General features: G+C 41.4%; 1 protein-coding gene across 1 annotated transcript; it reads left to right on the plus strand.

Annotated features, from left to right (window-relative positions):
- The first annotated feature begins 80 nt into the window (after positions 1 to 80).
- Positions 81 to 18,668, plus strand: ODAPH (odontogenesis associated phosphoprotein). The gene is made up of 4 exons (XM_089912067.1): positions 81 to 2,189; positions 5,475 to 7,476; positions 7,587 to 9,473; positions 15,427 to 18,668. Exons 3-4 carry the CDS (start codon positions 9,407 to 9,409, stop codon positions 15,789 to 15,791), a joined length of 432 nt encoding a protein of 143 aa, XP_089768193.1. The 5' UTR covers positions 81 to 2,189; positions 5,475 to 7,476; positions 7,587 to 9,406; the 3' UTR covers positions 15,792 to 18,668.
- The last annotated feature ends 1,040 nt before the right edge of the window (positions 18,669 to 19,708 follow it).

Raw genomic sequence — 19,708 nt, forward strand, 5'->3', positions numbered from 1 at the left:
TGGATCCTCCGCAGCATTACGCATTAGTGTTATTATCCAAAGGCTTTTTTTTTTTTAAGATGTGCAGAAATTTGTGCTGGTTGCCATGTTATTGGGTGACTTGTGACAATTATGTTTTTATAGACCTAAACTAGTGCCAGGTCAGTATTGTAAGATGTTAAAAATCAAGAAGATTCTGTAGGACTAAGGAAATGATTTCAAATCAGCCACATTAAGCTGTAATAGTAGAAACTGGACACTTTAGCAGCATCAGATTTTTGGCTTCAAAGGAGTAACTTTGCTTATGTAGGCTTTATGGTAAGTACGTTGAATTGTACTTTAACTGTATTTTACCACAAAGCAGAATTCATTTATAACACATGTCCATCTTGGATCCAATCCAAGGTGCTTTTGTTATCAGTAATACCAAAAGATCTTTTTACAGGGCATCCCATGGTACTGACCTTGAGAACAACATATGGTGCAGATCTTTTGGCTTTTAAAGTTGTTCAGAGCCAAGTTAAGAAGACCCCTGATGAGGTCTTGTTTTTTCGGTACAGTACATCATTTCTCCTCACTAGGAGTACTTTGATGTAAACCAGCATAGCTTTAACAAATTTTTAAAGAGGATCATAAATCTGATTTTCAAATGGTTACTCTGACAGTTCTGAACAGTTTGTTTCATGACTGTTATTTCATCATAAAGGTGTATCTTCAAAATCTGAATGCCAGTAGTAACTGGATACTTTCAATGCTGTTTTGTATTTTACAGAAAGTAGTGTTACTAACGTTTTTTAAAATACGAAATGCAGAAGAAGCCATTAAAAATAATGATGTGGCTCTTCTAGTTAAAATAGGAATTGGAGAGAGAGTTATAATATTTTCCTTTAATTAGGAGAGTAGATTACTATCCAAGAGCTTTTATTTAGAGAATTGGATAAGTAAACAGCAATTTTAGAATAGCTTCTTACTGAATTTACAAAAGAATACCTCTTAGTTATTTTCTAATTAATCCAAGGGTCAGAAATTTAGGTTTATCTCCTAATTTCTTAGTAAAAACAACTGGAATGAAGAGTCATAAACACTGTAGATCAGAATAAAATTACTAGCCCAAAGCCAAATTCTACTTTGAAGCATGTGTACGTTCATGAACTTCATTCACACGTCCATGCTATAATAGTTACAGTTTGAATATCAGTTATTTCAATGTGTTAACTAGAAATGAGCTGCATTTTTTGCTAATGTTCATTGTAATTTTATTTGTGTTACATTAATATCAGTAAGGATATGGTCACTTGAATTTTTTTATATTTAAGAATTTTCTGTTTTAACGCACGTTACATTTTTATGTAGGATTCCAAACCTTCCCTCTAAATAGGATTTTACCCACATTTGAAAGATTAGCATTATGCTAAGAAGAAATCTTGGAGGTCCTATCGTTTTACTACCTTAAAAAAAAAACTCATTACCTACCCATTATTTATTTGAGTTATTTAATTTTGAATTCATAGTGGACACTCTAATGGGAAGTTTGGGTATGATCTTAAGTTTTACGGAGATTCTGTGATAGAGATGGAGACTCTTTCCCTCAACCTGTTTTTGAGCAAAAAAAAAAAATTAAAGTCAGTGGACAGTGGAGAAAACTAAGAGGATAGATCCAAGCACAGTATGTCCAAATCCTAGATCTCTGCTGGCTGCTTAGAATAAATCAAGCCCAGAAGACCTATCCAAAAATCAGTCCCCAGTTTCAGCCACTATCGTCACAGTTGCCGCAGTCACTTCTACTACTAGTGTTCACAGTGAACTCAGCTTTTGTCTTCTTTTTCGTTGGTCTTAGTATCATCGAGAGAGAGAGAACTGTGGGCAAAGTATTGGTATCATCAAGAACCCAGAGCTTTCCACTTGCCACTTATTTTTATGGAGAAATGATTACCAATAGATAGAAATCTGACATAAGAGATAGGGTCCTCTCCACCTGCCACCCAAACAAATGCCTGAACACGGTGCATACCTCAGTCCACTGTTCCCAGAGATTCCAGCCTAGCCTGAGAAGGAACCGTCCTGTGCAGAGCAGAGCCAGTCATCCCGCATCCAGAGGTTCCTTAAGCAGCCAAGGCCAACCTAAGGATATCACTTTGCTTTCAAGCTTGGAATAGCCTCTGGATCCTGGAACAAACCAATACACCAGTTCAACCTCAGCACCAAATCAGGTACAAAGGACTTGATATGGCATTTTTCTCCATATCAAGTTTAAATTTCTGGAAATAGATTTTGGTTGCTAAAGATAATCACAATTATACCATAGTCATTCATTTGAGAAAAGATGAAGTGTATTAAAAATATATATTTACGGGGCTTCCCTGGTGGCGCAGTGGTTGAGAGTCCTCCTGCCAATGCAGGGGACACGGGTTTGTGCCCCGGTCCTGGAGGATCCCACATGCTGTAGAGCGGCTGGGCCCGTGAGCCATGGCCGCTGAGCCTGCGCGTCCGGAGCCTGTGCTCTGCAACAGGAGAGGCCGCAACAGTGAGAGGCCCGCGTACCGAAAAAGAAAAAAAAAAAATATATATATATATATAGTTTTAATAAAAAGATAAAATTATTATAGAAATAATTTGAGTGGTGAAGAATCCATTATATATTTGAAGAATAAAAAATTTTTTCCAGTAATGTTCTCTATGTGGTTTTTATACATTCAGTTATTCAATAAAATGAGCAGAGAAAAATCAAGAGTATGTATACAGTGGTTTTGCTTTAACTTCTGCTACATTTTTTCCTCCACCAATAACTGTAATATCTTTCTTAGGGTCTGCTAGGTTAGGTGACCCAAGTAGCAGGCCTGCTTCCACCACAATATGAATCTGCCATAGACCTCTTTCCTTTCAGCCTCGCTCGAAACTGGCAGCCTCATGTCACCAGTATATAACTGAGAGCAGTATTCTCAGATTTGTAATACACTGCCGTCAGAACCCAGAGAGGCTTATTAGGCATTGTGCTTCCTTATTCATAGTGGGAGATGCAAGTTGTACTAATTTGTCTTTTACTTCAGAGGGCATGTCCTAGCGTGCCCCTGGTCATTGGACACTCCTCCCCAAAAATCTTACTCATGTGGTAGGCCCCTGAATTTCATGGGTTTTATCTCACCCTCTAGAACATATGTACTTTATCAAGGCATCAAATCTACTAGTCACATCTTGCTCATCCCATTTGATTAACATAATCCATCAATATAGTGAACTGATTTTCTGTAGAATATCTACCTGGATTGGGTCTCTTTCAATTATAACAGAAGCAGGAGAGTTATAACGTAGGCTGTTAACATCGCTTTTTATTAATTCCACGTGAAAGTGAATAGTTTCTGATCTTGTTTTTTAATAGGGATGGGAAAGCATGCACCCAACCGATCACTGATTGCATACCATGTACCCAGAGCCATGTTAATTGACTCTAGCAAGATGTCACATCTGGCACACAGCCGTAGTCAGGGCTACCACTTGGCTGAATTTGCTTTAGTCTGCTGTCATCCTGCAGCATCTATCTAAATTTGCAGGATCCAGAGTGGTGAATTAAATGGAGATATGATGGGGGCCACTGCTCCTACATCCCGTAAGATCTGTAAAGGTGGCACACCCCACACACAAATCTGAAGCTGAGGGGTCTGAAAAAAAGGAATTAGCATAGCACGCCTGAGACTGCTGTCCGTAGAAAGACCTGATTGCAAGGTTGGCCGGCATCTGGGAATTTGGATTTCAGAAGGGTTTCCACCATTCCCTGATAAGAGGGGCTCTCTGTGCCTCAACAGTTTGTAGAAACAATGTGGTTTATGCCAAGCACATTTGATAATGTGCTGATATTGGGGAATATCTTAGGCAAAGAGTACCTACATGAGCAGCCCCCAGGAAAACTTGGACACTGAATCTTTCATGAGCTTCCCTGGTAGGCAGCATTTCCCGTGTGTTGTCACAATTCCATGCTACGGGCATTAAGTACTGCACTAAGAGAGCACTCCTGGAAGCTTACACCTGATAGACTTTGATTCCTCAAACTGCATTTCACCATACTTCTAAGAACTGTCACATCTCCCTTTTGGAGATTTGCTCAGGAGAAACCGTGGTGCCCATGCTCCCACGTCCCTCACCTTCCTCCCAGCTGTACTTCTGCTCATAGAATTATGCCTGATGCAAAGCAGGAGCTGGAAGAGATGGAGTTGGGAGAAGAAAATGTCGGACCAGTACAAGGAAACCTCAGAAGCAGAAGCCAGATACAATCTGTCATTTAAGAACCGCATGGGGGTCCATAGTAAGCACCAGTAACAGCAGTTTAAGAGGAAATGCTGAGAACTTAGCACATTCAACAATTTCACAAGTATTTTTCAGGTTTCAGGAACTGTATGCCAGGAAATGTAGGCACTAGAGAACCGATAAAAGACCAGTTCCTACCCTCAAGGAAGTTAGAGACTAGTAAGACGTTCCAAAAGTCATAATCCAGGGACACCATGGAGTGCATTTCAGGAGGATGGGCTGCCTGATGCCTTTCTCCACACTGTGCCCTGCTTTATTAGTAGACACACCTGTGCAATAGAATTCATACCGCAACATCTTAAAGTATAAGTGCTTCAGTCTCAGTCTCATTCATTTAATCTTTATCTTAGGCACATAAAGAAGTTTATAGACTAGCATATTTAACATCATAACCCATCGAGTGTGCCGCTTTCAAAGCCCCATACACTGTTGCGAGGGATACAAAGATGATTAGATGAAGGAATTCACAGCCTACAGGGACGCACATGTATGTAACACAAACACAGAGAAGTGGGCAACATGGCAGGACCATGGCAATTAAAGTGGTTGACTATGAAATTAATGGAAGCTCCAAGTTCCAAAATGGAACTTAAGTGTGTCAGTGTGGGCACCTTAAAAGGTTCTGTCCCAGAGCCTGGATTCTGTTAGCACCCTCCTTAGATGTGAGAGTAGGAGACCCAACCCCCTGGGGAGAACCAAACAAACCTGGGTTCAATTCTCAAGCCTGTCAGTTTATTACATTATGGGACCTGGGCCAAGTTACTGAGCTTCTCTATTTACAAAGTGGACAGTAATACCTTCCTCACCCTGTTGTAGTGAGAATTATATTTAACTGGTTGTAAAACATAGACCATACAATGAGCTTTCCATACATTATTTTTCTCTCTTTAAATGCCATGGCAGGAGCATGGGAAAAGGAGATAAGAACAGGAAGAAGGGCAAAACACAAGAAGGGGAAAATGAACTTGGTAGGGAGACAGGGAATAATAGTAGTACGGGCAACAGTGGCCAGTTGAGCTATTTGTGCCTTAAATAAACTTTCCCTCTCTGTGGCATTTCAAAAGCAGGCAAGGAACATTGTCCCACTGAAAGGGAAAATTTTATTTAATCATATCCTCCCACGTCAACCCTGAGAAGTCATTTATCTTAGATATGTTTCATTCATTCATTTATTCATTCGATTTCACTTTAAACAGTGCTATTCATCATGTGGTTCGGAAACCAGTGTCCAAGTGAAGGAGCTGGCACCAGCAAGTAAGTCAACTACACCACCAAGCCCACTATTTAGTCAACATTTTTTCACAGCAAGATTTTCTCCCTGAATGAAACAATGTGTTGATTTACATTGTAGAAGGAGGAGCACCTTATCTCATTCTGGACTAGCTACTTTGAGTAGCACTGTCTCAGAGTACCCAGTCACTTACTAAATAGACAGTCTTTGAACTAACCTTAGCTGAGGAGTCCCCGACAGATTTGTGTCAGATCATAAATTTCCCAAATCCTTGTGGTAGAGCTTGTGCAGTTAAAAAATAACATCACATATGACTCAGCAAATCTGGCCTCATGCTTTTTAAAAGAGAAGTGTTTTATCAAACAAAGATAATGAAGCATACAGGCTGTGCAGCATGCTAACCACAAATACTAGAGGTGAGCACCTTGTGGAGATGGGCGTCAGTTGCAGACTTGCCAGCAAAGTGTACTCAACATAGAATTTAATTAGAAATGAAGGGTACTGGTGCTTATAAAAGAGGTAGACTTTATAGTGGTACAACGTGCTACCAGGCTTTACAGCTGAAGGGAATGACCTCTGAAATCCTGACGATTTAAAAAAATGTATTGGCTGCCACTCTATGAGTGACTATGACTTGTGGGTGGGCCTTAAAAGTACGGAATGCCTTATTGAGATGTACATTTCACCTTTCTGTGGCTGTCACCATTATCTGGACATATTTTGTTGAAAAGATAAGAGATGGTTTTAGCCAGCAATGAAATGTGGCTATCCAAAGGATCAAACTCACCAAGGCCCACAGGGACTGGAAAATTTTAGAGTGAAATGAAAACGTATTCTATAATTTAAATCTAAAAACAGTTTCAGCAAGTTATTTTTAAATGTACCTTATAGCAAAGGCACTCTGCATGTGCCCAGAGAGGGCTATGGGAGGATTGTTTGTAAGAGCAGAAAATGGAAAGCAACCCAAATTCCACCAAGTGGTGAATCAATCAATAAAACTATGGTGCACCCATAAAGGCAATAACAAGCAACAATTCAAAAGAAAGAGATCAATCTATATGGATTGGCATGGAAAGAAAAGACATATTTTAAGTGAAAAAGAAATAATTTAGAAGGCAACACAAAATATCCCATTTATATAACAATTTTTTAAAGCCACCTACAGAACAGTTTCTGAGTGTGCGTGTATGTAAATATATAGGAAAAGGTATGGAAGGATATATGGCAAACTGTTAAAAGTGCCTAGTTCTAGAGAAGGGAGCATATACTTCTGGGGGTGGGGCAGGGGGCGGTGTGAGAGAGAGAGAGAAAGGAGAGGAAGGAAAAAGGCAGGCAGGGAGGGCGGGAGAGAAAATAAAATGTTAACAGCATTCTACAAATTTAAATCAAAACTATGCCATTTCTGAAAAACTAGTAGTTGCTTGTTACCATTACCCTCATCATCTCCTGGAGACATTGGCTAAAGTTGAATCCAAGTCTTAAATTACTACCATTTCCTGCAACTCCTGGATATTTCCAAGAACTCTCTCAACCCCCCGCCAGCTTTACTATTGCAAGTTACAGAAACCACTGTCTGGGAAGGTATGATGACAAGATTTTAGTTAGCTTGCCTGTGACTGATCACCTAGCAGAACCCCAAAGAAAACCCCCTTCATTTCCTGTTGAGAAATTTCCCATTCAGCTTTCCAACTGACTCAATACCTCAAAAAACTAAAAAACAGGACTTCAGAGTACTGCTACCTGAGAAGTATTGCACACTCTCATAGAACTTTTCACAATCTTCATAAATCCTTACATTCTGCCTTTGTTTTGTTTCAGATATCCAGGTTCTAGAGGAGATGTTTGTCCAAGACAGAAAGTTATATTATTTTTCAGTAGTAATGATAGCTAACATTTACATGGCACCAATCTCCACTGAAAGTGCTTGAATGGTATTAACTCATTTAACCTCCCAACAAACCTATGAGGTAGGTACTCTTATTATTCTCATTTTATAGATGAGGAAATTAGAAAAGTCAGGTAACTTGCTCATGGTCTCACAGCTGGTATAATGACACATTTTCTCGCTGTTATACAGAGACACGTTGTCGACCCTGATCTACAACGCCAGACCCAGAGATTTCGATTCACTGAATGCTGAATTACTATTGAATATTCAAAACACCTGAAGGCCAGACTTCAATCATTCCATTCAGGAGCTCCTAGGGGGGCAGTTAGAGGCTGAAGGATAAAATGTGAACTCACCCTATGTCTGAGGCTGGGGAAAGCCCATAGCGACTCATCGCCACAATCCGGATCTGTCTGATGCTACTGCCAAGCATAAACAGGGCGGCTGAGCACGCAGGGTGAAGTCACCTCACCGCATATACAGCTAAGACATTCAGGTATCCACAGCTTCCACCTGCTTGGGAGTCTGTCTAGTCACTGGGTTTCTCTCAGCTCTCAGGAAGAATGCATGGAATGAGAAAAAGATCGGTCTTAATCTCTGCAAATGCCTTACCCAGCCACTGGAACTGACATAATTTTCTACTCCTTGTCTACTTCTATAGTTTGTAATCAAATACAAGAATATAAAAGTTAATAGCTCTTCTTTCCATTTAGCAAGCAGCACTAGACTTAGAATCTTTATTCTCTATGTGATTTGTTTCTATAAGTCTATGTTGGGAATACTTTAAAATCCATTTTAGCATACCACATGCCGTGCACTGTGTACGGCTTCAGGTATAGCTGGATTCAGAGGTTCAAATGATGTTGTCAGAATCTGATATCTCTCCACTCTGTTTTATTGAGCAGACTCTCTCTTCATGTCTCTTCCCAACTTCAAGTCCAAAGGCAAAATGTGTGCCTTTTTTCCAATCACTTATACAAAAGACCCAGGACTAGTTTTTTTTTTTCTTTCTTTCTTTTCTTTTCTTTTTTTTTTTTTTTTGTGGTACGCAGGCCTCTCACTGCTGTGGCCTCTCCCGTTGCGGAGCACAGGCTCCGGACCCACAGGCTCAGTGGCCATGGCTCACGGGCCCAGCCGCTCCGCGGCATGTGGGATCTTCCCGGACCGGGGCACGAACCCGTGTCCCCTGCATCGGCAGGGGGACTCGCAACCACTGCGCCACCAGGGAAGCCCGTGTCTTTCTCTTTCTGACCTACTTCACTTAGTACGATCATCTCTAACTCCAATGTCTGTGCTTTTAAGCACTTGTGACCGCCCACTCCCATTCCTCCAGCAGCTGACAGGAAACAAACCAGGCATCTTACGGGCAGTTTGATGAATCAGGGGGGACCTTGGAAGGACAAATCACTAAGTTAATCTCCCAAAATGTTCATGTTTGTTTAGACAGTGACCATGATGGCTACTAGAGAAGATAGTTTTCCGACTCTGCTGCTCTTGGCTCCTTGACAAAAGCAGAGAAGAAGTCATAATCCCTGATCCGAGATCTGTGAACAGCCTCTTCAAACTGCAGGGGTCACAAAGCCTTTAGAGAATGTCCTCCCTGTCCTGTTTGGTTTGGTTGTTAAGTAAGTAAGCTACACAGAGGGAAGCGGTGCTGAACATTTCCTGGACAGATTCTTTCTCTTGCTGAGAGAGACCTATATACACAAGTAATGAGAAGGCACTAAGAGGGAAAGTTTGAAGGAATTAAAAGGATAGTGAGGGCGTGGTTGTCCACAATCCAACTCCAACCAAGGACAGATGAATGACGTTTGGCTGTCATTACAAGAAGCTCTGGTTGACAAATACTGTCTGGTATTTCCTTGCTGATTTCTTACCCTCACACCACAGGCCCTAATCCCTGTGGTCCACTATGCAAATGAAAACTCCCTGAATCAGTCTGCGGGTGACTCACCAACCCCTTTTAAGCCACGTTGGGTCCAAGGCAGTGACTTCTTGGGGTAGAAGCCATGGCTCACAGACTCTGCTTCTCCTACTGGCTACTGGTCTGCTGGTTGGTGGTAACTGTGGCAGAAGGTAAGGGTTTCGTTTTTATTCTACTGTGGGTCCAGTAATTAATAAGTTGTGTGAAAAGACAAAATTTGGCTCCATGATTATGCATATCGTGAACTGGAACTATTTACGTCAGTTTTCATCAGCCTGTGTGGTTAAAGAGAAAGACGCTGAATTTTATCATCGGAAGGTCCTAGTCTCAGCCCTAGCTATGTGACTTTAGACACACTTAACTGTTCTGCTATCCATTTCCCCAAGTGTGAAGTGACAGCATTAATGATGTCCATTATTATGGAGGTCGTGAGGACCAAATGAGCTATCATGCAAGAAAAGCTCTTCATCCTTCAAGCACTATATGAATACTAGTTATTATTGATATAGAGCTAACAATTTCCACCCTGAATTACAGCAATGTCCACCTCTTTATATGCCCAACAGCATGGTATTTTGCCCTTGGTGGGTGTTCAGTCTCTGTTTATTAACTGCTTTAATTAATCACATCTAGTCAGTTGTGTCTTGGTGCTGTGGAGGTTAGCCTAGACTTCTTTCTTTAAGATTCTATTAGATTCAATTTCTCCCCTACTCCTTTCTCTTTCCTTTCCCCCCACTACAAAATTTCCAGATGGCCTGAGCCAGAGCATTGGCTTACAAACCCTGGGGACAGAAAAGAAAAGGGGGAGAGCCCCAGGAGTCAAACGGAGTCCTCCACCACTTTCACGTGGGCTGGGGCTTTGCAGGAGCTCAGTCAGACCCTAGTCATCCCCTAGCAAGTTCCCTGCACCCATCCACCAAAGCTCACAACAGAACAGAAAGGGGAAGGGACATCAGAGGTGGTGGTGAGGCCACCAGAGATCACCTTGTCCAATCTCTGCATGAACTCAGGCGATCAGAGGGCAAGGAGACAGATTACAAAGAACACCTGCCCGATTCCCAAGACAAGACCTGCAAACATCACCCACTAAAAGTGACATCTGAAAGTGGCACCATAAAACAAAACCTGACACCGGGCACCTTTCCAGAAAGTCAACCACACTTCAGGAAACCTTGTAAATACGTAGCTAAATAAGTTGTAATGAGATTAGAGGTTTATTCACATTTTTTTTAAAAACACCATTAAAATGTGATTTCTGATTTAGGCTCACTCTTCCCCACTATCCCTCAGACTAGCCTCAAAGACCTTCAAATGCAGCTTCACTCTCTCCAGGCAGCCCTGGCTCCAGGCCATCACCCACTTACACATGCCCTGGCTCTGCCAGACAGGGTCATGTGTGGGTCTCCAAACCCACCCTGTTCTCTCTGTCCTCCACAGCAGCAGCTATGGTTGCCCCCACTCCTGATTTCACCTCTGTTTATTGCAATTCTGCTTCACATGGTGACGTTTAATGTCACTATAGTATTACCTTCACATAAGGCTTTCTTAAGACACATAGCTTTAAAATTGCAATCTCCTTCTCTCTGACATCTTTGAATTCTTAGAGCAATTTGTATATCACCCATGGTCCATACTGCATTCTGCTCTGCATTATAGATCCATGTATTTGTAACGTCTCCCCACCTCTCGAGGGCAGGCCCCATGTCTTTATCACCTCTGCATTTGTCACAGCACTGTTGAAACTACTAGACTTATAGCATAGGATTGAAAGAGGCCTGTGTGAACTTGTATGAACTGGGCTCCAGTGTCTTTACCTGTAAAATTAGAGATTTGGCTAAAATAGCCAGTTATTCTGTGAGTCTACAAAATGAATTAAGTTGCAGTTACTGTGAGCAAATTAATCACAGGACTTATATTTCTTTTTGGTTCGACTCTAAAGGCACCTGAGAATTTTTGTGATACTCCAAGTGTAAAAGAAGAACTGCATACTTATACATCAAGTATAAAACTTACTTCTCTTAGAAATCAGGGTAGTTCACTACAAACCAGCTATTGTCTGCCCAAATAACCACAGAGTACAGATAATTATATATTTTTAAAAAAGGTCATCTCACCCTTACTTTTTTTTTTTTAAGTACTAGTTGTTAGCATACGATGAATTTTATGTCTAGACTATAGTAAACCCACTTAAAATTGATGTCCAAACTCCAAGCAATATTTTGGGTCTTGATTATTTTATTATCCTTTAATTTTTTTAATTTATTTTATTTTATTTTTGGCTGCATTGGGTCTTCGTTGCTGAGTTAGGGCTTTCTCTAGTTGCAGCAAGCAGGGGCTATTCTTCGTTGCGGTGCGCAGGCTTCTCTTTGCAGTGGCTTCTCTTGTTGTGGAGCACAGGTTCTAGGTGCACGGGCTTCAGTAATTGTGGCTTGTGGGCTCTAGAGCACAGGCTCAGGAGTTGTGGCACATGGGCTTAGTTGCTCCACGGCACGTGGGATCTTCCCAGACCAGGGCTGGAACCCGTGTCCCCTGCATTGGCAGGTGGATTCTTAACCACTGCGCCACGCGGGAAGCCCTATCCTCTAATTTTGAATGTAAGTTATTATTGCAATTTTCCTGGGACTGGAGGGACTTCCCTGGCGGTCCAGTGGGTAAGTCTCTGCACTCCCACGTCAGGGGGCACAGGTTCAACCCCTGGTGGGGGAACTAGGATCCTGCATGCCGGGCAGCGAGGCCAAAAAATTTTTTTTTTAAATTTTTTTCTGGGACTGGAATGAAATACTGAGCTTCACAAAAATCTACAGAGAGGAACTCAGCATCTACACTCAACTTCTGCCTCATTCAATTAATCAGCTATGTACTGGGTATGAGGCCAAGCCAGGGACTGTTCTGGGTACTAGGGACATAGCAATGACCAACAGAGTCAACAGGCCTTGTCTTGATGGAGGCCCAATAACAACAGCTAAGACCTACCAAATGCATATGTCAGGCATGTTCTCAGCACTTTACATATCTTATTTTAGACACTACAACAAGCCAGTGAGATAGGTAGTAGTATTTTCTCCATTTCGCAAATAAGGAAAAGAAGACTGGGAGAGGTCAAGGAAGCTGTCGATGGTCACACAATTATTAAACGGCAGAGCTCAGGGATCCTATGCTGTTCTGCCTCTCAAAATGTTTCCAATCTGCGCTTAAATATTTGACCTACTTTGGTCTAATTATAGTTGCAGAAGAGCTCTTTGTGTTTGATATTCAGTATCTCTGGTGTCATGTCAGTATGTTACATAATGAGAAATATTTGCTTATTAATGATCACATTATCCCTGAGGGGTGGGAATGTGGTAACTTTTGAAATTATGGAAACTGAGATTTCTCTCAGTCTGTTCAAGTCCACTGTAGGCACTGGGCTAGCGATGATCAGACAGATACTTCAGTGCAGGAGGAATACAACCGCTGAATAGTAATCACATGACTGTTGAATATGATGCAAGTGGACTCACAGGGTGCTAGGGAAGCATGTTGCCAGGGGCCTTAAGCCAGCCTCAAGGGAGGGAAGGCCTCCCTGAGGAAATGAGACATGACCTACCATAAACTTCTTTGGTTCTACTTCTCTCACTTCAAAGAGAACTCTACACACTTCTGAGTCTCTTTTTTCCCACCTATTTAAGCCACTGGAATCTGACTCGGTTTCCTCCATTCCACAAAAACTACTTCAAAAAAATCATCCATGGCTCTGGGCTTTTAAAAATCTGGTTCCAGATGCCTAGAGCACCATTGTCAGGAGGATTTGGAGAATAGCCTCAGTTTTAAGAAGCAGAAAAAGCACAAGGGGTGGGTGATTTTAAAAACTGGAGTCCAGCTTACTGAGTGGCAGAGCCCAAGACCTAGCTAAGCCTGATCTGATAGCAAAATGTCAAGATGGAGCTTAAGAATAAGGCTAGCTTCAGACTTCCCTGGTGGCACAGTGGTTAAGAATCCTCCTGCCAATGTATGGGACACGGGTTCGAGCCCTGGCCCGGGAAGAGCCCACGTTCCGCGGAGCAACTAAGCCCGTGCGCCACAACTACTGAAGCCCGCATGCCTAGAGCCCATGCTCTGCAACAAAAGAAGCCACCACGATGAGAATCCCGCGCACCACAACGAAGAGTAGCCCCTGCTCGTCGCAACTAGAGAAAGCCCGTGCATAGCAACGAAGACCCAACGCAGCTAATAATATATAAATTTTTTTTAAAATTTAAGAATAAGGCTAGCTTCTCCCCTAGTGACTGGGTTCTCAGCAGAAAGTTTTCATGTTACAAAGGTTCAGAATTGATCTGATTGTGTAGAGGAAAGAATGAGTAATATGGGATTTAGTCATCTTCTGTAGTTTGAAATGTCTTAATCTAGTTTCAGCCATAAGATTTTAATGCTCAGTAGCCTGGGTGGGTATGGGAGAAAGGGTCAGTATTTAATTCAAGAAACAGACACCCATTCAAGCTTGCTTAAAAGAAAATGAATAGAGCTGGAGGTGGGGTGATTATTATAAAGATATTTCCAAGGACCTTAAGTACAGCCAGCCCTCAAAAAGACCAGCCCTGAGAAGGTCAAGGGTCAAGGTTACTCTCATCGTCACTCTGTTACCACAGAGGCACTTGTCTCTTTTCCTCTTTGAGAGGCTTTCCCCATTTTACAGCTGTGGAAATACTGGTTTCTCTGTTTATTCAACATTCAACTGGCCAATACCTGACACTCCAGCCCCCGCCCTGCCACTTCCAGTAACATCTTCCACTAGCTGTGTCTCTGTTGAAATTCTTGAGTGAGAATCTGATTGGTCACTGGCCAGCCAATGAATGAGTTGAGTGTCTAACAACAGTCCAATCAGCCATAGCCAAAGGAGTGTAGTACTGACCTTTCCAGGTATTATGGGTGAAACAGAATCTCTAGAAGGGGCTATGAATAAGCATACCCAGTACAACCAAGAAACCTGAATTCAGCTGTTTTAAAGGTGAGGGGAATCTAGCTCTCAACTCACTGTGAGGAATTCATTTTTCCATCATTCACACTCAGCAACCCTTTCCAGGCCTGCTTTGGTAAGTCTCTAAGGGAGTGAAGAAATAATTTCCTAAAGGAAAGCTTGCTTTTTCGCAGCCAGTTTGATTGTATGATACAGCTAGAGGGAAGACCTTGACACTGGAGGTTGATCCAAATTTCTTCTCAGAAATTAATGTCATCCTGGTCCTCAGTGCTCATTCCCCTGGAGCAAGTAGATGTTCCCTCCCTTCCTCTTCAGGGAATGATTTCACTGCTGGGGAAGTGAAGCAGGCCTTTTCTTTACATTACTTTTTTTCCATCAAATTTTCTTTCTTTATTTATGCACAATAAAATGCACAAATCTTAAGGGCATATATTGATCACATTTTAGATATGTGTGTGTGTATACATATGTGTGTACATTTGTATTTTTGTGTATATAGGTATGTATGTGTAAATATAAATGTGTGTGTGTGTATATCTATCTCCATATTCATGTAACAACCACCCAGATCGAGATCTAAAGAATTCACTGGTCACTTTTTCCACTAAATAACACCTACGCTAACCCTAAGCTAACTATTTTTGACTTTTTTTTTTTACCATAGATTAGTTTTGCTTGTTCTTGAACTTCATAAAAATGGAATCTTACAGTATGTACTCTTTTGTGTCTAACTTCTTTGCTCAACATAACATCATAGGATACATCCATGTTGTCGTATTAGTAATTCTTCCTTTTCATTGCTGAGTATTCTTTCATTGTATGAATACACAGTTTGTTTATCCATTCTCCTATTGATGGACACTGGCATTGTTAGCAGGTTTGGGTTAATGTTAATAAGACAGTTGTGAACGTTCTTGAGCTAGTCTTTTGTAGATATAAGCACTCATTTCTCTTGGGTAAATTCCGAGTGGAATTTCTGGGTCATAAGGAGTGTCCGTGTCTCATTTTACTGGGCTGGGCAGTTCTCTCAAACATGCTTTGAGACTCTAGAATTCTCTCTTCCGCTCTTTCTCCCCTGCCTCCACCTGAAGACTCTCCCCTCTGCTCCTGTCATCAGGCCTGTTTCCTGACTTGCGCTTTTCTCCCCACAGGACAGGAAGAGGTATTCACCCCTCCTGGAGACTCACAAAATAATGCAGAGCCTACAGACTGCCAGATCTTTACACTTACCCCTCCTCCCACCACAAGGAACCCAGTGACGAGGATCCAGCCCATCACCAGGACACCCAGATGTCCCTTCCATTTTTTCCCACCACAAAGGCCCAGAGTCCACATTAGGCTCCCATACAGACCTTTCCTCCCTCCGATGTGCTACCACCATTTTCAGTTCCATCCATTTTTTCGGCCGCACAGTCGCCTTCCTCCTTATTATTATTTCCCCAGAAGAAGACTCTGGAGAGGAAGCTCCTCTGAGGAAAGCAGAGAAAAGAGAGAAGCCCCAAACGTGCTGAAGTAAAAGAAGCCAAGGCCTCAGGAAAGACTAGAAAAAGATTTCTGTTTTCAGTGACTACACTAAAACTATTGGACTGGAAAATTAAGCATCTTAAACTCCACCGACTAGAAATTGTTCTCCTTGTCAGCAGTGAACATATTGGTTTATAGGTTATTCATGTTTGCAAAATACAAGCAATAACTACATTATTCTTACCTCTTAGTTTTTATGATCACAGGATACTTACGCAAGAAAAGTTCTAAAATAGGTTGTTCCAATAATACCTATCATACTGCAATACCAGAAGAATCAGCTCCATCTTCTAAATTACAGTGAAGAGCATTTAAATAAGTTGAGATTGTTATAAACCAAATGGAGACATTAATGACCCCTTTTATACTCACTGGAAAACTTACAAAGCAAGGCGCATTTACAAAGTGAACTTTAAAAGAAATTATAAAAAACTGAGGGGTTTCCCTGGTGGCGCAGTGGTTGAGAGTCCGCCTGCCGATGCAGGGGACGCGGGTTCGTGCCCCGGTCCGGGAAGATGCCACATGCTGCGGAGCAGCTGGGCCCGTGAGCCATGGCCGCTGAGCCTGCGCGTCCGGAGCCTGTGCTCCGCGGCGGGAGAGGCCACAACAGTGAGAGGCACGCGTACCGCAAAAAAAAAAAAGAAAAAAAAACCTGAAAGCTTTATTTTATTCTCTGGCAGTGGTTATTTATTCATTTTTAATGGAGATATAATTGACATTATATTAGTTTCAGGTTATATAACATAATGACTCGATATTTGTATATATTGCAAAATGATCACCACAGTAAGTTCAGTTAACATCCATCACCTCACATAGTTACAAAACTTTTTTCTTTTGATGAGAACCTTCACGATCCACTCAGCTTTCTAACAACAACAACAACAAAAGAAATTATAAAGATTAAAACAAAACAAAGTTATGGGGAGTCTGACTATAGGTAATACTTTAAAGGTATTATAAGCTAAATTACCTAACCAAAAAACTCTTTTTTAACTGTAATATGTACTTCAGCAACCGATGAAAATTAGTTTGATAAGTATCTCACTGTTTCTCCCATTATCATCATATAGATACTAGTTTAAATGATGTGCTTCCCCTAAAACTTTCAACATGATTCCAGGCTCAAAATTCCAATTAAAAGTTTACAGGATGTTCCTATAACTCTAGAACTCCACAGACACAAGTTCACTCAGCTACAGGAACCTTGTATTCTGAGGATGCAATATAAGTAACAAATCCCACAGGCTGCATTCACTGGTTATTTCTTTAGCCATTCTGTACAATACTGCCTCCTGTTTGTGCTACTCACCTTGCCTGTAACATAGGAACTTTGGTTTCTCATATGCAATCAGTGGCTTACACCTGTTGTTCCCAAACATCTGTGTGCAAAGTTGCTGCTGCTGCTTCTACAAAGGAAAAAAAAGGGAGGGAGGGGACATAAAGACATGAAGACGCTGGGAACGTTGCCTGGGAAATGGAGAGAGAGAAAACGTCATGCTCTGTTTCTTCACTATATTAAAAGATAAAAAGTAAAACAATATTTCCTTTATTCACTTCATAGCAAATTTTCATTCTAAGAACAGCCAGGCTTAAATAAAACCTGTATTTGAAATCCTCACTAAGTATAAAATTCTATATTTTGTAATAAACTTGCTTTCGTTTTGGTTCGTGGGGCGTAATCAGAAAAGGGCCAACCTTGGGCAAACTTGAAGACAGCTCAGGGCTGTGTTTGAACCTCACCTCCCTCCCTGGAACCCCTCCTTCATTATGACAGGCTCGCCCCTCACAGCTGTTCAGTGAGTTCACGGCTCTCCACTGCCAAAAACCAGCCCAGCTCTGGCTGGGCTTTCTCTCCCCAGACATTTGAACTTTTGCAACCCAAAATTTAACTGCTCTGCAGTCCAGTCCCTAAAGATCTTGCTAGGTGATATATAAACCTCAGGAAAACCAAGACAAACTGAAGAGGGAGTAACAGCTTCGGTGCATCTATTATAGAAAGTGGGCTACTCCTGGCATGTTTCCTAGTGAGGGCCTTTTTCAAAATAACTCCAGGTAAAATTACATAATTCCCGCCCTTGAACATGCAGAGAGTTGCCTACATGAAAAGCAGCCCACAACTGCAATGAAAAGCGTATGCCTTTGTGACTTTGGGTTAGTAAATTTTTCTTTTAAAATACAGTGGTACCTAGAAGGTTTATTGACTTGGGGGGAAAGTTTTCAAGCACTAATATGTCAAAGTGAACTAGTTTATCACATGTGTTCCTCTTAGCATATAGGTGGGATTGTCTGCTTTTGAAGCAATGGCAGCCTGTTGGGAGTGTGTGATTTTTTTATGCATCTTTTATGATCTTTTATACACGCTTAAATGCATCTTTTGCTTTGTGGCAGAATGTAAGTCTAAAGTTTTAATTATGCTAAAAAGGCATAACCTGAATAGAATCATCCAGCAAACCCAAATTGAAAACATTTATAAAACAACTGCCCTGTAATCTCCAAAAAATGTAGATTTCATGGTAGACAAAGTTTAAAGACGATTAAAGAGACGTGACAACTAAATGTAACATGGTCCTGGAGGTAAGGAGGAAAGGGATTGCCATAAAGGATATTATTGGGACAACTAGCAAATTTTTTATGTGAACCATGTTTTAGGTAATAGTCTTATATCAGTGTTAAATTTTTTGATAATTATGTAAGAGAAGATCCTTATATAAAAATCTGTAGTATTTGGAGGTAAAGGAATATGATTTCTGCAACTGTCTTAAATTATTCAGGAAAAAAACACCTGTGTGTGTGTGAGAGAGAGAGAGAGAGAGAGAGAGAGAGAGAGAAAGAGAGAGAAAGAGAGAGAGAGAGAGGGAGGGAGGGAGGGAAAGTACAAAAAGTGGCAAGATGTTTTTACAATTGATGTATTTGGGTGAAAGGCATATGGCCTTTCTTTGTACCATTCTTGCAACTCTTCTGTAGTTTGAAATTATTTCAAAATGAAAGTAAAAAGACATTATTAAAAACAATACAGGATTTAGCAACAGGGGTTTAGTTGTGGAGAAGGAAGTGGCCAGTTCAGGACCTCAGGGGACAGACGGGGAGGTGACAGAGTTAGAAGAGACTGGGGGGTGGAGGACAAAGAGAAGGAAGGTTAAAAAGAAGACTAGATCGTGGGGGAAATATCCTGGGAAAAGCTGCGTTGAAAGTGCTTCTTTCAACGTAATTACTAATCATTTTCTTCCCTTTGACAGCATAAATAAACATTTGAGTTCTAAACCACCCCCAGAATAAAACACAAAAAATTAATCTTGAATTTATCCATACCTTAAAGATAAGTTAAAAATAAAATTCTACAAGACTTCCCTGGTGGTCCAGTGGTTAAGAATCCATCTTGCAATGCAGGGGACGCTGGTTCAGTCCCTGGTCGGGGAACTAAGATCCCACATGCCTCAGGGCAACTAAGCCCGTGCGCCGCAACTACTGAGCCCACACGCCGCAACTGGAGAGAAGCCCACACACTGCAAGGAAGTGCGCCGCAATGAAAGATCCCGCGTGCTGCAACTAAGACCCCATGCAGCCAAAAAACAAATAAATAAATAAAATTTAAAAAATATAATCCTATTCCTACAGCCCACAATACCACCAACCTTGTAATGATTCACACATTGGTTATAAGAGTTACAGGGCGTGTAGACTGGTTGAGCTGGGACTCATGTTCCCTGATATTTGTGGAGGGTAGATTTTAATTGGGGAAGGAGGGGGAGTTTGTTTGGAACTTTGGGTCTCAATGGGAGAAATAAAAGGTATAAGATGGCACATACTTCCACAACTACCACTTGGATTGAACTGGAGCCGAGTAGTCAGAATCAGCAGCAGAAGCTGAACAAAATGTGTTTAAAAGAAACTTTAGGAGCCTCTGAA

The sequence above is a fragment of the Delphinapterus leucas genome, chromosome 5, assembly GCF_059928025.1.
Source record: "Delphinapterus leucas isolate spDelLeu-1000000601 "Yukka" chromosome 5, BTC_Dleu_Yukka2, whole genome shotgun sequence".
NCBI lineage: Eukaryota > Metazoa > Chordata > Mammalia > Artiodactyla > Monodontidae > Delphinapterus > Delphinapterus leucas.